The 13,085-nt window shown below is 44.4% G+C and overlaps 1 protein-coding gene across 1 annotated transcript in view; it reads right to left on the minus strand.

Moving 5' to 3' along the window:
• LOC110538071 (neurabin-2) overlaps window positions 1-7,541 on the minus strand; it is a 60,388-nt gene extending 52,847 nt beyond the window's left edge. The window contains exons 1-2 of the mRNA XM_036938112.1: window positions 7,277-7,541; window positions 3,029-4,555 (exon numbers count right to left, since the gene is read on the minus strand). Of these exons, the coding sequence (XP_036794007.1) occupies window positions 3,029-4,492 (1,464 nt within the window). The 5' untranslated portion in view covers window positions 4,493-4,555; window positions 7,277-7,541. The remainder of the gene's footprint in view (window positions 1-3,028; window positions 4,556-7,276) is intronic.
• Between the last annotated feature and the right edge of the window lie 5,544 nt (window positions 7,542-13,085).

Genomic DNA, 13,085 nt, shown 5'->3' on the forward strand with positions numbered 1-13,085 from the left:
TTGGTCGGCCCATGTGGATTTCTTGTTGTCTAACGCTAGCAAAGCATCCAGGACTTCGTTTTCGGTAAATAGCCTAAAAGAAAAGCTTTGAATATCATTTCTCTGATCATTCGGCAAGTTTCTCCAATCAGCATCCAGCCCAACACCATTGTGAATAGGCTTGGAATAAGTTATTTCAAAGAGATCCCCTGCTGAAGTCAAATGGTGATTAAATGTATCAATGATGAGATTTGTTCCGTAATGAGGCCAATGTCTGAATTTAATTTGCTACAATGCACTACTTTTGACCAGGTCAGTGCACTATCTAGGAAATATGGTGCAATTTGGGATGCAGCCCTCCTGTGACCCAGAAACTCTGGAGCTGACCGAGTGGACAATGTACCTGCCTGTTCTGTCCTCATCTCTGCAAAGAGGACAACACGGGTGATTCACCAAGTCATCCCCATGGCCTGCTGAATGCCTAACTGACATTCATTCTCTTCACCGAGGGCCATCACCTTGGCTAAGAGAGGGAGTCAGTCAGTCACGGTACGGGAATATGCAAAAGTATCAGGCACTACTGCAGACAAAACAAGACACTCATATACAGCACAGTTTATCAACAATGGAAGCTGACTGCAGAATGAACTCCCAGGTGCAGTGAATGTATCATGGTTAAGCCACACCCTTGGTTGAGTTAAAGCCATGACATTATAACAGGTGTCGATAGGTCAGAAAGGTCGCTGAACTGTCATCTCCAGCTCTTGAAAAGGTCAGATCAAGCCAGTGCAACAGCAATGGCTATGCAGAGATAGGTCTAGTAGATTTAACAGCTTCAAACCTTCCACTCTACACCATGATGGACTAGCCTAAATGCTAGCTTCTATCCTCCGCCACTGAGGAATAAAGGGACATTGTTTGCTGTGACAGCAAAGTCGTGGCATGCCACTACACGTGTCACAAGTGGCTGCGCTTAAGGGTGGCCCACTGCGAAGCAGTCAATGCTTTACAAGGATTACAAGGCTATGCAGCAAATCTATTGTGCCCTAATCACAATCATGAAATCTCAGACACTCACTGACTGAGAAGAGGTGAGGATATATTGTATAGGCAAAAATTGCTACTGAAAATCCATCTCACATAGTTACAGTGATAGGGTGGCTGTCCGGTTGGTTAGCATGCTGTGCATGGTGGGGAGACAAAATCCTTGCTGGTGGCATTTAATGGCAAGTCACCAAGGGACAGGAGAGAAAGGCCACTGGCATATTCATCTGACATTTCATAATGACAATATAAAGAAGCGTAGAGCTAATATCTACCTACCTACATAATTTCACATTTGATGTAAACTATGTGCTTGTGGTTCAGGCTGAAGCCCCTGAGAACACCTAGCCTATACCTGGCTGCAAAATATATATCATTGGAGCAGGAGTCAGCATTAGGAATTTAATTATTTGCCCCAGCTTTTTTAAGGTCCCTTGATACAGCATACAGATCTTAGAGTAACTAAGCTGTTGAAGAGGGATTTCTACATTGGATTTCACCACAATAATTATTGCTGGTGCAAGTTGAAACGATTAATCTGACTGGCGTCAAGGCAGGTGGAACAAGTCTATCTTGCTGTCAGGACTACTGAGTAGGCCCTCAGTGTCAAGCAAACGAATGAATGCTGACCACGCCAAAAAGAGATTTCACACGTTGTCAGTCACTTAGTCATACATAGAGCAGCTCACACAGTAGTGCTAAATGTGTTCTGCAGTAAACACACGCTGAAGCTGCTGTGTTGAAACAGCTAAACCAATAAGTGGGCCTGATATCCAGAAGTCAAAACCTAGCTATTAGCTTCTATCTCTGAAGCACTCCGTAGAAGAGTTGGGAAGTATCCAGATTTTCATACCGTTTCTGTACCATACCGGGGTATATGGTTATACCGGCAGTGCACACAATTGAATGATTGAAAAAAAATAAATGCAAAAAAAAAACATGGCAAATTCACATAGCGAACACTAGCTAAATGCTAACAAGCGCATGATAACATTAAACTAATTGCAAGGACAAAGACACCACAGGTCATGAGGTTGTACAATTATCTCAAAAAGGTTGCACGCACAAAACAAATACTAGACAGCAGGGATCTTGATCCAGGGGATTGATTGTCTCTGCTCTAACCGAGAAGCTTGATCTCGCAACCTATCTAGAAAGTTAACAAACCAAATGCATAGCTGGAGCCCTGAGCTGGAGATAATGTATTTGGCACATCTTAGATAGGTAAACCTACAGTTAGTTATAAGATACTTACCTGGCAAACACTAGTAGAGAGTTTCAAATGTAACTTGATCACCTCTTAAAAGGTTAATTAAATAGTTAACCCAAATAGTTACCCGGACTATCTGCATTAACTATTTAGACTCATCACATACACTGCTGCTACTGTTTTTATCTGTTACTTTATTCCTAGTTATATGTACATATCTACCTCAATTACCTCGTACCCCTGCACATCCACTCGGTACTGGTACCCCTTATAGCCAATTTATGGTTGATCATTGTGTATCTATCATTACATGTTTTACTTTTCGATTATTTCTCTATTTTCTTTCTCTCTGCATTGTTGGAAAGGGCCCCTAAGTAAGCATTTCACTGTTAGTACACACCTGTTGTTTGCAAAGCATGTGACTAATAATAACATTTGATTTGAAGGTGGAAGGAAGTATGTGGATGCTGATCTTTGCACAGGCTTTCACAAGATGTTTTCACCAATACAGGAAATGCAAAGTCATTCAAATGTGTAAAACGTGTAGAGGCGTGGGCCAATGTAAACTGTGTGGTAGCGTCAACAAACAACTATTATAACTTCTACACAAATGAGTCATAGAGCTTAGTCTTCTGAATACTACTGTAAAACAAAAAATAAAACGAAGTACTACGCCTAAGGGTAAAAATAATAGTCTGCCACTAGATAGCTTCTGATCTCCACTTCAGACCAGTCTCTTCCCTTATCTCCTGATAAACTGTTCCTCATTTCTGCCCACCTGAACCAGAGACTCACCTTTATCGGTCCAGTGCTAAAGCAGATCTTCCTGTTCTCCGGCGGTGCTTCCTCCTCAGCAGGCAGTCCCGGGATCTCAGAGCAGCTCGACTCTGGCTCGTAGGGCTCATCTTCCTCCTCCTCATCCTCATCCAGCTGGCTGCCGCCGGAGTCCTCTCCGATGCCGCTGTATGCGCTGATGTCCACCAGGTCGCCCTCCGAGTAATCATCCTTACGAGACTCCTCCTCCAGGCCATCCTCTTTCTGTCCCTCACATTGGGGCCCTTCCCCTGGCTCCTCCCTGTGGCCCCTCTCTCCCTCCTGCCGCCCTACCATGTCACTGGGGCCCCCAGAGGCCTCTCCATTTTCCAGTGAGGCGTGGATCTCGGCCTGCACCAGCCGGCTTCCTGCCTCGGGTGCGGAGGAGTCCTCTTGGTCCCTGGGTATTGGTTCCCTGCCAGGCTCGCCCCCGGTACTTGAGCCCCTGGCTTCCTTCCCTCTCTCGCTCTCAGGCTTGGCTTCGGTAGAAGCAGAAGAGGTCCTGTCCCCTGTTTGTGGACTTCCTGAGGAGCCGTTGTCGTTTTGGGGAGCTGCTCTGTTCCTGGGGCTTCTGGGGGAAGCCTCCTGGTCCAAGGGTTGGCTGCTCCCATCCCCCTGACTTCCTGGGGGCAAGACTTGCACCTTCCTGGCGATGATTTTGGAGTTGAGGCATTCCGCTGTTTTCGCCGGAGTGGGGCTTTCTCCTCGGGAGGGCAATGGGGACGTGGAGGAGGGCCGGTTCAGGTTGTTCCTCAGGTCACCCTTCTCGAAGACAGCGCTTAGCTGGCTAACGGTGGGCGACACCGCCTCACCGGCTCCCCCTACCATATCCAGGCAGTCCAGAGACTCAGTGCTGCCATTGAAGCGCACTACCACATCCAGCCGACTGTCCTGGACCGCGGATGAAACCGGACGCTCCTTCTTGAGCAGGATGCGGTTGGTGGCCGACTGCTTCTCCTGCAGCTGGCGCTGCTCGAAGATCTTCCTCGTCTCCTGCAGCTTGGAGTATCCCGCTGAAGCCCCTCGGGACCCGCCGACTTCGCCGCCCTTGGGGTCGAAGCGGTTGACGCGCTCGGAGACAGTGGCGCCCAGCTTGAGCAGGGCGCTGTGGTTCACGTCCTCATTGAGGCTGCTGGCCCTGGGCAGGGACAGCCGCACCGCCTGGTCATTGGCCTTGGACGGGTCATCCTCATCGCCAGGCGACTGCATCTGCATGAACATGTTCTTGATGCGGTGGACATTGGTGCCGTACTGCCGGCGGCCCCTGCCGGTAGGCCGTGGCGGCTTTCCATCCTTGGCAGCATCGTCCCCATTGGCGGCATTATTCAGGGCGTCGTGGGCCTGCTTCAGAGCCTGGATGCCCGCCTCATAGGCGTTCCTGTGGGGGGACGGGCTCCGGAGGGTGGAGCTGGCACTGCCCGCCGATGGGGGTTCAGTCTTCATCATGGTTAATCAAACTGAGCCACTGAGACTTGCAAGTAACAGCATAGCTCCTCTGTCTTCCTCCCCCTGGATGAGAAAAACAAACAAAACCACTCAATTTCACCTGAGGGAGTCTGCCTGCCACATAAGGTAGACAGACACAAATGCAATAACCGCATTGAGTGATAGTGGGGAAGAGAGAGTGGGTTAGTGAAAATGAAAGGAAGATAGATAGAGATCTTGCACACAAGAAAGGAAGGGAAGGATGGATAGAAGCTTGAAAAGGAGCAAGTTAGAGAAATCCAAGAGAGAAAAAAAATAGAAAGCTACACACGTGGGTGTGAGGGAAGTTTGTGCTGATGTAAATAGGAGATTTGCAACGCCCCAGGCTGTAACCTACCTATTCACCTACACTTAGAAAGGAGAACTGCAGTGAATGATATGAGATAAATATGATATGACTAGTCTAGGGTTTACAACAATAACACACAGATAGCAAATTGGAGTAGGCCTGGCAGAAGTTCAACTTGTGACGGATTGCTTGTGCTGTATCCCTTAGTCATTATATCATTTTGATCGCTAGGATTTCTCTCAGCTGCCTCAAGATTTCTGGTCTCACCACCGACAGCAAAAGCTGCTGCAAAGTAGAAAGACACCACAGGGTCTTAAAGCAAACTCATAACAATAATCCTCATTCATGTAATCAGAGCCATGAGTCTGTTTGAGAGAGGACTACAAATCCAATGTCTTTACGGTCACTCAAATACAGTATATAACCAACAGTAGTCTTCTGGGAAGGCTTTCCACTAGATGTTGGAACTTTGCTGTGGGCACTTGCTTCCATTCAGCCACAAGAGCATTAGTGAGCTCGGGCACTGACGTTGGGCGATTAGGCTTGTCTCACAGTCGGCGTTCCAATTCATCCCAAATGTGTTATATGGAGTTGAGGTCAGGGCTCTGTGCAGGCAGTCAAGTTTTTACACAGCGATCCTGACAAACCATTTCTCTACGGACCTCACTTTGTGCACATGGGCATTGTCATGCTGCAATTGGAAAGGGCCTTCCCCAAACTGTTGCCATAAAGTTGGAAACACAGAATTGTTTAGAAGGTAAATTGTGTGTTGTAGCGTTAAGATTTTTTGCGTTGCTTCCAGTGGCAGTTTGGAACTCGGTAGTGAGTGTTGCAACAAAGGACAGGCGATTTTTACACGTTATGCGCTTTAGCACTCTGCAGTCCTGTTCTGTGGGCTTGTGTGGCCTACCACTTTATGGCTGAGCCAATGTTGCTCCTAGACACTTCCCAATAACAGGACCTACAGTTGACCGGGGCAGCTCTAGCAGGGCAGAAATTTGACAAACTGACTTGTTGTAAAGGTGGCATCCTATCACAGTGCCATGTTGAAAGTCACTGAGCTCTTCAGTAAGGCCATGTATCTGCCAATGGTTGTGTGCTCAATTTTATACACATTTCACCAACAGGTGTCGCTGAAATAGCCAAATCCACTCATTTGAAAGGATGTCCATATACTTTTGTTTATATTTTTATTTATTTAACTAGGCAAGTCAGTTAAGAACAAATTCTTATTTTCAATGATGGCCTAGGAACAGTGGGTTAACTGCCTTGTTCAGGGGCAGAACGACAGGTTTTTACCTTGTCAGCTCAGGGATTCAATCTTGCAAACTTTTGGCTACTAGTTCAACGCTCTAACCACTAGTCTACCCTGCCGCACTCAGACCATGTAATAGACTAAATATGCCTAAATGTTGTTGAAAATCACGTACAACATACCAGGCTGGACCATAATTATGCAAATACCTGCCACAATGCCTTTATTCTTCAAATCAGCAGCACTGTATTGATCCAGTTTCCTGTTATCGTATATTACCATGGCGACACCTTATCCCATGAACGTTCTAATTGTATTTACAAAGAAAGCACAGTATCCTGCTACCACTACACATAGGCCTATTGTATGTAAACGGATGTAGTCTACATGTCATGTATGATGTCAGTTGGATTTAAATATGATATACATAATGCCTTTGATGAGAATCTATCCAACATTGGGCCTAATTGAAATCGGACAGAGAATCCATATATCCGCATTTGATCAGTGCCATTTCAATGAATGGAATAAGCTATTGCAACAGCCTATGCAGACAGCACAAAGGACATCCTCTACAAAACACGAACACAATCTACCCTAAATTCTTTAGTCATGGAGCACGCTATTTTGTCAGTGACTCATCTTCTCAGCGTATAGACCATTCCGCAATTTTTGACACAAAATAGACATTTTCTCAGCTACAGTCCAACAATCGTACGATACATTGTATCAGGAAACGACACGTTCCAAATAGGTGGTCTGTAAAATGTAGCAACGTGTGTCTGATGTGCAACGGAGCATCTAAAATAAACACATGTCATGTTATGATAGGTTTTTGTTGTGACTAATAGACTACCAGGCAGACAGTCAGTTAGGATTACGGAGCGCTATAGTTTAGTCTGTTCGCTATAAACGCTAGCACGCTCAACAAACTATATATATATACAGGACATGTATTGTGGAATACACTTTCATGAAACATCCCCGACAATACCCTATGTGCGTCCGTCAAAACGCCGTGTTGTCAAAAACATTAGGACCCTGCGGAAATTAAGGGCCTCGAACACCTCGCTTGCATGATGGCTGTACATCGCTTCCTGCATCTTCTGCAGTTGGAATAGCAGTTATTTTCTCTACAAGAGCAAGATAAAAGCAAAAACATGTAATGTCGTTACATCTTTACTAGGCTTGGTTACCGTACCTTGCTCACAGTGTTTCGTTCAAGTTACAATCCGTCTATTATAGAATCCATTGTGTCCACGTTCTGTTTTCGCTTCTGATTCCCTTGCGAGCGTAGCGAACTGATGCCTTTGCTCGTTCTCTCTCTCTCTCTCTCTCTCTCTCTCTCTCTCCCTCTCTCTCTCTCTCTCTCTCCCTCTCTCCCTCTCTCTCTCTCTCTCTCTCTCTCTCTCTCCAACCTCCCCCTCCTCACCACCAACAGCATATGGCATCACAGGCAACTTTAACCCTTGATGTAGAGCAAAACAAAATAGACTTGAAGATTCCCCCCTAATTTATCTTGCAAAAGACATGCCTCTCGTAGGGCTATTGGCTACAATACATTCGGGCCAATAATCGAACAGGCCTATAGATTATTTATTATCCCACTGAACCGGCTGCTAGACCTATGGGTTTATAGCCGATTAAACGTCACATAAAATTACGTTTTTATACAAATTACTAATTTCAGCACCCAAATAATTACAAATGACATTGTATTTGCGTGTATAGCCCATTATAGCCCAAAACCATTAGACCGACTGGTGACCAAACGCCAAAAGCTGTTACACTTAGCTCGATCTGAAATACATTAAGTCAAAGTATAGCTCAATGAAATGTTACACACATAATTAAAAAATGTAATATAATGAACAGTAAAATATATATATCGAAGTGGTAGTGGTTGTTACATTGTTAGGCTGTTCCTTGGAATGGAACAAAAATGTGTGAGTCGGCAGCGACCTCGTGAGTTTAATCTGTGAAGACACAAGAAGAACAATGGTTAATGCTCACGATTCAAAAGCCATCACAACATCTTCCAAAAACACGATTAACTATTTTTGACGGGGTGGTATGCTAGGCCTGTTTTACTATTTGTCTGTGTGTACAGTGCACCGCAGTGTAACAACAGCCAGTGGAACCTCCAAATGACACCAGTTTCCTTTTGACACTTCATCATAGGATTATCCAAACCCAATGAGGTTTTGTTAGATCGTTTATCGCGATGGTGATAAGTGTGACGAGTTTCTGTTCTTGGTTTGTGGTAAAAATTGAAACAATCCTTTGCAGAATGTCCCACTTCCAAGCAAACACCATTTGCCACGGGCAGTTGCTCTTTAAATGCAGGGACAAATAGGATTTCTCTTGAGCCTAATACAGTTATTCATAGATTACAAAAAAAATATATATATCTTTATCGTTTATGGGTTTAGGGGGTTTAAGAATGCCTAATCTAGATGAGATCCTTGTCGAGTTTATCAGATAGGCTACAGGCATTATAGTGCCTTTTCATTACATTAAACATATGTTGTCTAAAAGTGTTTACATTTCCTTTATCAATGTATACTGAACACAAATATGAATGCAACATCCAACAATTTCAACGATTTTAATCAGTCAACTGAAATAATTTAAATTAAGTTAGATTAAGCCCTAATCTATGGATTTCTCATGACTGGGCAGGAGCGCAGCCATGGGTGGGCCTGGGAATGCATAGGCCCACCCACTGGGGAGCTAGGCCCAGACAATCAGAATTCGTTTTTTTCCACACAAAAGTGCTTTATTACAGACAGAAATACTCCTCAGTTTCATCCGCTGTCCGTGTGGCTAGTCTCAGACGATCCCGCATGTAAAGAAGCCAGATATGGAGGTCCTGGGATGGCTTGGTTACACGTCATCTGTGGTTGTGAGGACGGTTGGACATACTGCCAAATTGTCAAAAATTATGTAGTAGGCGGCTTTTGATAGAGAAATTAACATTACATTATCTAGCAACAGCTCTGGTGGACATTCAGCATGCCAATTGCACGCTCTCTCAAAACTTGATACATCTGTGGCATTTTGTTCTGTGAAAAAACTGCACATTCTAGAGTGGCCTTTTATTGTCCCCAGCCCCAAGGTGCACCTGCATAATTATCATGCGTTTTAATCAGTTTCTTGATATGTCATACCTGTCAGGTGGATGGATTATCTTGGCAAAGGATAAATGCTCACTAACAGGGACGTGAACAAATTTGTGCACAACATTTGAGAGAAATAAGCTTTTTTGTACAAACGGAACATATCTGGGATCTTTTATTTCAGCTCATGAAACATGGAACCAACACTTTACGTGTTGCGTTTATATTTTTGCTCAGTTTGTATTTTTGTTCAGTTGTTCTACAAACAAATGACCTCTTGACATAAAGATGTCTTATAGTAGCCTATCCCACTGACCACATCAGGGAGCATGACGTTGTTAATTACCAGCCCTTTTTGGTTCGAGGTAGAACTCTTTTGGGTCCCATGTAGAATCCTCTGGGGAAACCCTTTTGGGTTCTAGTTAGCGTATTTTATCCAACGTGTGTAGGTTACTACTAGGCTAGTTGCACATATGGACTGGAAAGCCGAATATACATGGTAGAAATGTATATAAATGAAGGTCTCTCTTGAAAAAAAAAAGATTTTTATCTCAATGAGACTAACCTGGAAAAAAATGAATGACAAATAGGGAATAAACCAAGCCATCTCTTAAAATGCAAGCCTATCCCACTGAACATGACAATAACATGCAGGATTAGAGGGAAACTTGTATTCTATGAGGGATGCCATTGTTTTATGTTTTGTAAATTGATAGAGTCATCATTTTTGCACTTAGAGACACTTTGCCACCATTCTCTGGGCACCTCAGGTGGAAAGTGGCATGTTAAAGATATTTTTTAAGACATTAAATTATAGGCATCTTTTTATAGGCTCATACCCATGTGATTTGCTCACTCGCCCTCTATAGAAAGAATACCATAGGCTATATACTGAATTATAAAGGCATTGCAAAAGTGTCATTGTTTTGTATTCCTTTTGTGTTGTTTATTTAAAGAACAAACACCGTCTTCATGTTCAGTCTTTCCCTAGCCTCTTATACGTGTTGCCCTTGCCTTTCTTTCTGTTCGGTTAAGGTTAGGTGGTTCCTCCTGTCAGTGTCACCACAATGGTCCTTGGGTATGTAAAACACTCCATTAACAGACCTGATGGGCACAGAGGACATGGTGAGGAAACCATGTTCTAAAATATCTGTGTGTACATTTGTTTTTACCTTACAGTTTATAGTGGGATTCCATCTGTCTAGTCTCCACGGAGAGAGATCATTTCCCTCTACCACCAGGTTCTAACGTGCAGTGGCAGAATTATCATCCTTTGGGGTTAACCATGGGTCAACACAGCAGAGGAAAGTCTCAAATGGCACCCTATTCCCGACATAGCACACTACTTTTGAACATGGCCCATAGGGCTCTGGCAAAAGAAGTGCACTATTTAGGGGATAGTGTGACATTTGGGATGCAGCCCCAGCTGTCTAAACCAATGACTCAACACTGCAGACTTACTGCAGAGAGAAGAGGCGGGATGGTAAGTGATGTTGCCTTGACGGAACCCTATATGTCCCTACATATCAGCACATTCACTATATACCATGAACATATTAAAGATGACTTGTATCATTCCTACCTATTGATAATAGGACTAGTGGTAACAGTAAATACAGGTAGTGGCAATATTGTTATCTTCAACCTACTCAAATGTAAAGATGCATTTCTACTGACCATATGTAGCCAGCAGATGGCAGAGCAACAAACCTCACACCCCTACTCTTCTCCAGCTTGGATAACAAAAGAGAACTGTGTTCCTACAGTGTGAGTCTGTGAGAAAATGCACATTATTATTAATATTGATGGGCTTAAATGATTTATATGTAACATCCTCGAATATCCACATCCACATTGTATAATAAAATGAGTATTTAGCTGCAAAGCGAGTTGTTTTATCAAACATATTCTGTATATGTGGCCCCATTCAAGATTCAAAGCCACACCTCTGGTGGTGTTACAAGCAGCATGCTGCAGCCAAGTGCCACCAGAACCAAATGATGTAGGGTCCAGACCACTGTACCTGCAGCAGGTTGGCTCACAGCAGGCACTAGTCTCTCAACTCGAGTGCGGCCCTCTCTCACACACACACACACACACACACACACACACACACACACACACACACACACACACACACACACACACACACACACACACACACACACACACACAACTGTGGTGGAGTCTCCATGGCAACGCCTCCCCTGCCTGTGGTCATGTGGCTGCACAGACACACACACACCGCAGTAATGACCCACATTTGTGCTGCCTGTTGTCTCTCTCTGTCTGGAGACTCACTGTGGTGAACGACTGGAGCCTACCCAGGCAACATGTGATGCATGTGACAGACAGCCAAAGGGACTCAATAGCGACTGCGGGCGGTGGTGGTGCACATTTTGTCAGGCATCACGCCAAAATACTGTAATGACCCTGGGTTTATACGCGCGGATATCGACTCTGCCACTTGAGCATGCTTTTTGGGGCACAGTCGATAGCGCGCTGGACTTCGGGTTTAGTAGTTCGAGAGTTCGAGGCCTGCTCCCTGCCTGTTTCATTACAATACGTTTAATCTCACGGCTGTGATCCACAAGCAGCGAGGCTTTGCCAAGCCACTCTAGCATTGTCCAGCGTGGCTCGTCATGTGGTTGCTAGCAAGCCGACAGCATGCCCGGTAGTGCTAGGTATCAACAGCCTATCCAGTAGGGTCTGGAAGTTATATTGGTAAATTGCGCTGCGATATCGCAGAGACTTTTGCATGAAGTTAATCTTTCCCCAATTTAAGTCCCTCCCAAGACTAGAAGTCTCCATTCTTTCTATTCCTTTAGCTTTACTTTCTATTGCCTCAGGGCAGTGGTTCCCAAACTGTTCTTATGCCCCTACCCCTTCAAACATTCAACGTCCAGCTGCGTAACCCCTCTAGCACCAGGGTCAGCGCACTCTCAAATGTTGTTTTTGCCATCATTGTAAGCCTGCCACTACGATATATTTATTAAACATAAGAATGAGTGTGAGTTTTTGTCACAACCCGGCTTGTGGGAGGTGACAAAGAGCTCTTATAGGACCAGGGCACAAATAATAATATTATAATAATATATTATTTAGCTCATGAATATCCCTTCTTACATATAAAACCTTAATTGTTAATTGAAAATTGTGAATAACTCACCACAGGTTAATGAGAAGGGTGTGCTTGAAAGGATGCACATAACTCAATATTGGGTTGTATAGGAGAGAGTCTCAGTCTTAAATAATTTTCCACACACAGTCTGTGCCTGTATTTAGTTTTCATGCTATTAAGGGCCGAGAATCCACTCTCACATAGGTACGTGGTTGCAAAGGGCATCAGTGTCTTAACAGCGCGATTTGACAAGGCGGGATACTCTGCAATTCACAGAACCGCTTGTTGCAATTTCGATAAGGCTTTCTTGTTCAGATATCGGTAAGTGGACTGGAGGCAGGGCATGAAAGGGAAAACGAATCCAGTTGTTTGTGTCATCCGTTTCAGTGAGGTACCTGTGTAATTGCGCATCCAACTCACTCAAGTGCTTCGCTATATCACATTTGACATTGTCCGTAGGCTTGAGTTCATTTGCACACAAAAAATCATACAATGATGGAAGGACCTGTGTGTTCCTTGTTAATGCAGACAGGGGAGAGCTCCAATTTCTTTATCATAGCCTCAATTTTGTCCCGCACATTGAATATAGTTGCGGAGAGTTCCTGTAATCCTAGATTCAGATCATTCAGTCAAGAAAAAACATCACCCAGAGGCCAGTCGTGTGAGAAACTCGTCATCAAACAAGCGGTCAGACGTTAAAATGATGGTCAGTAATAGTGATGGGCATTCCAGCTTTTTTCACTGAGCCGGCTCGTTCGGCTCAGCTCACC

Source organism: Oncorhynchus mykiss, chromosome 12, assembly GCF_013265735.2.
Source record: "Oncorhynchus mykiss isolate Arlee chromosome 12, USDA_OmykA_1.1, whole genome shotgun sequence".
NCBI lineage: Eukaryota > Metazoa > Chordata > Actinopteri > Salmoniformes > Salmonidae > Oncorhynchus > Oncorhynchus mykiss.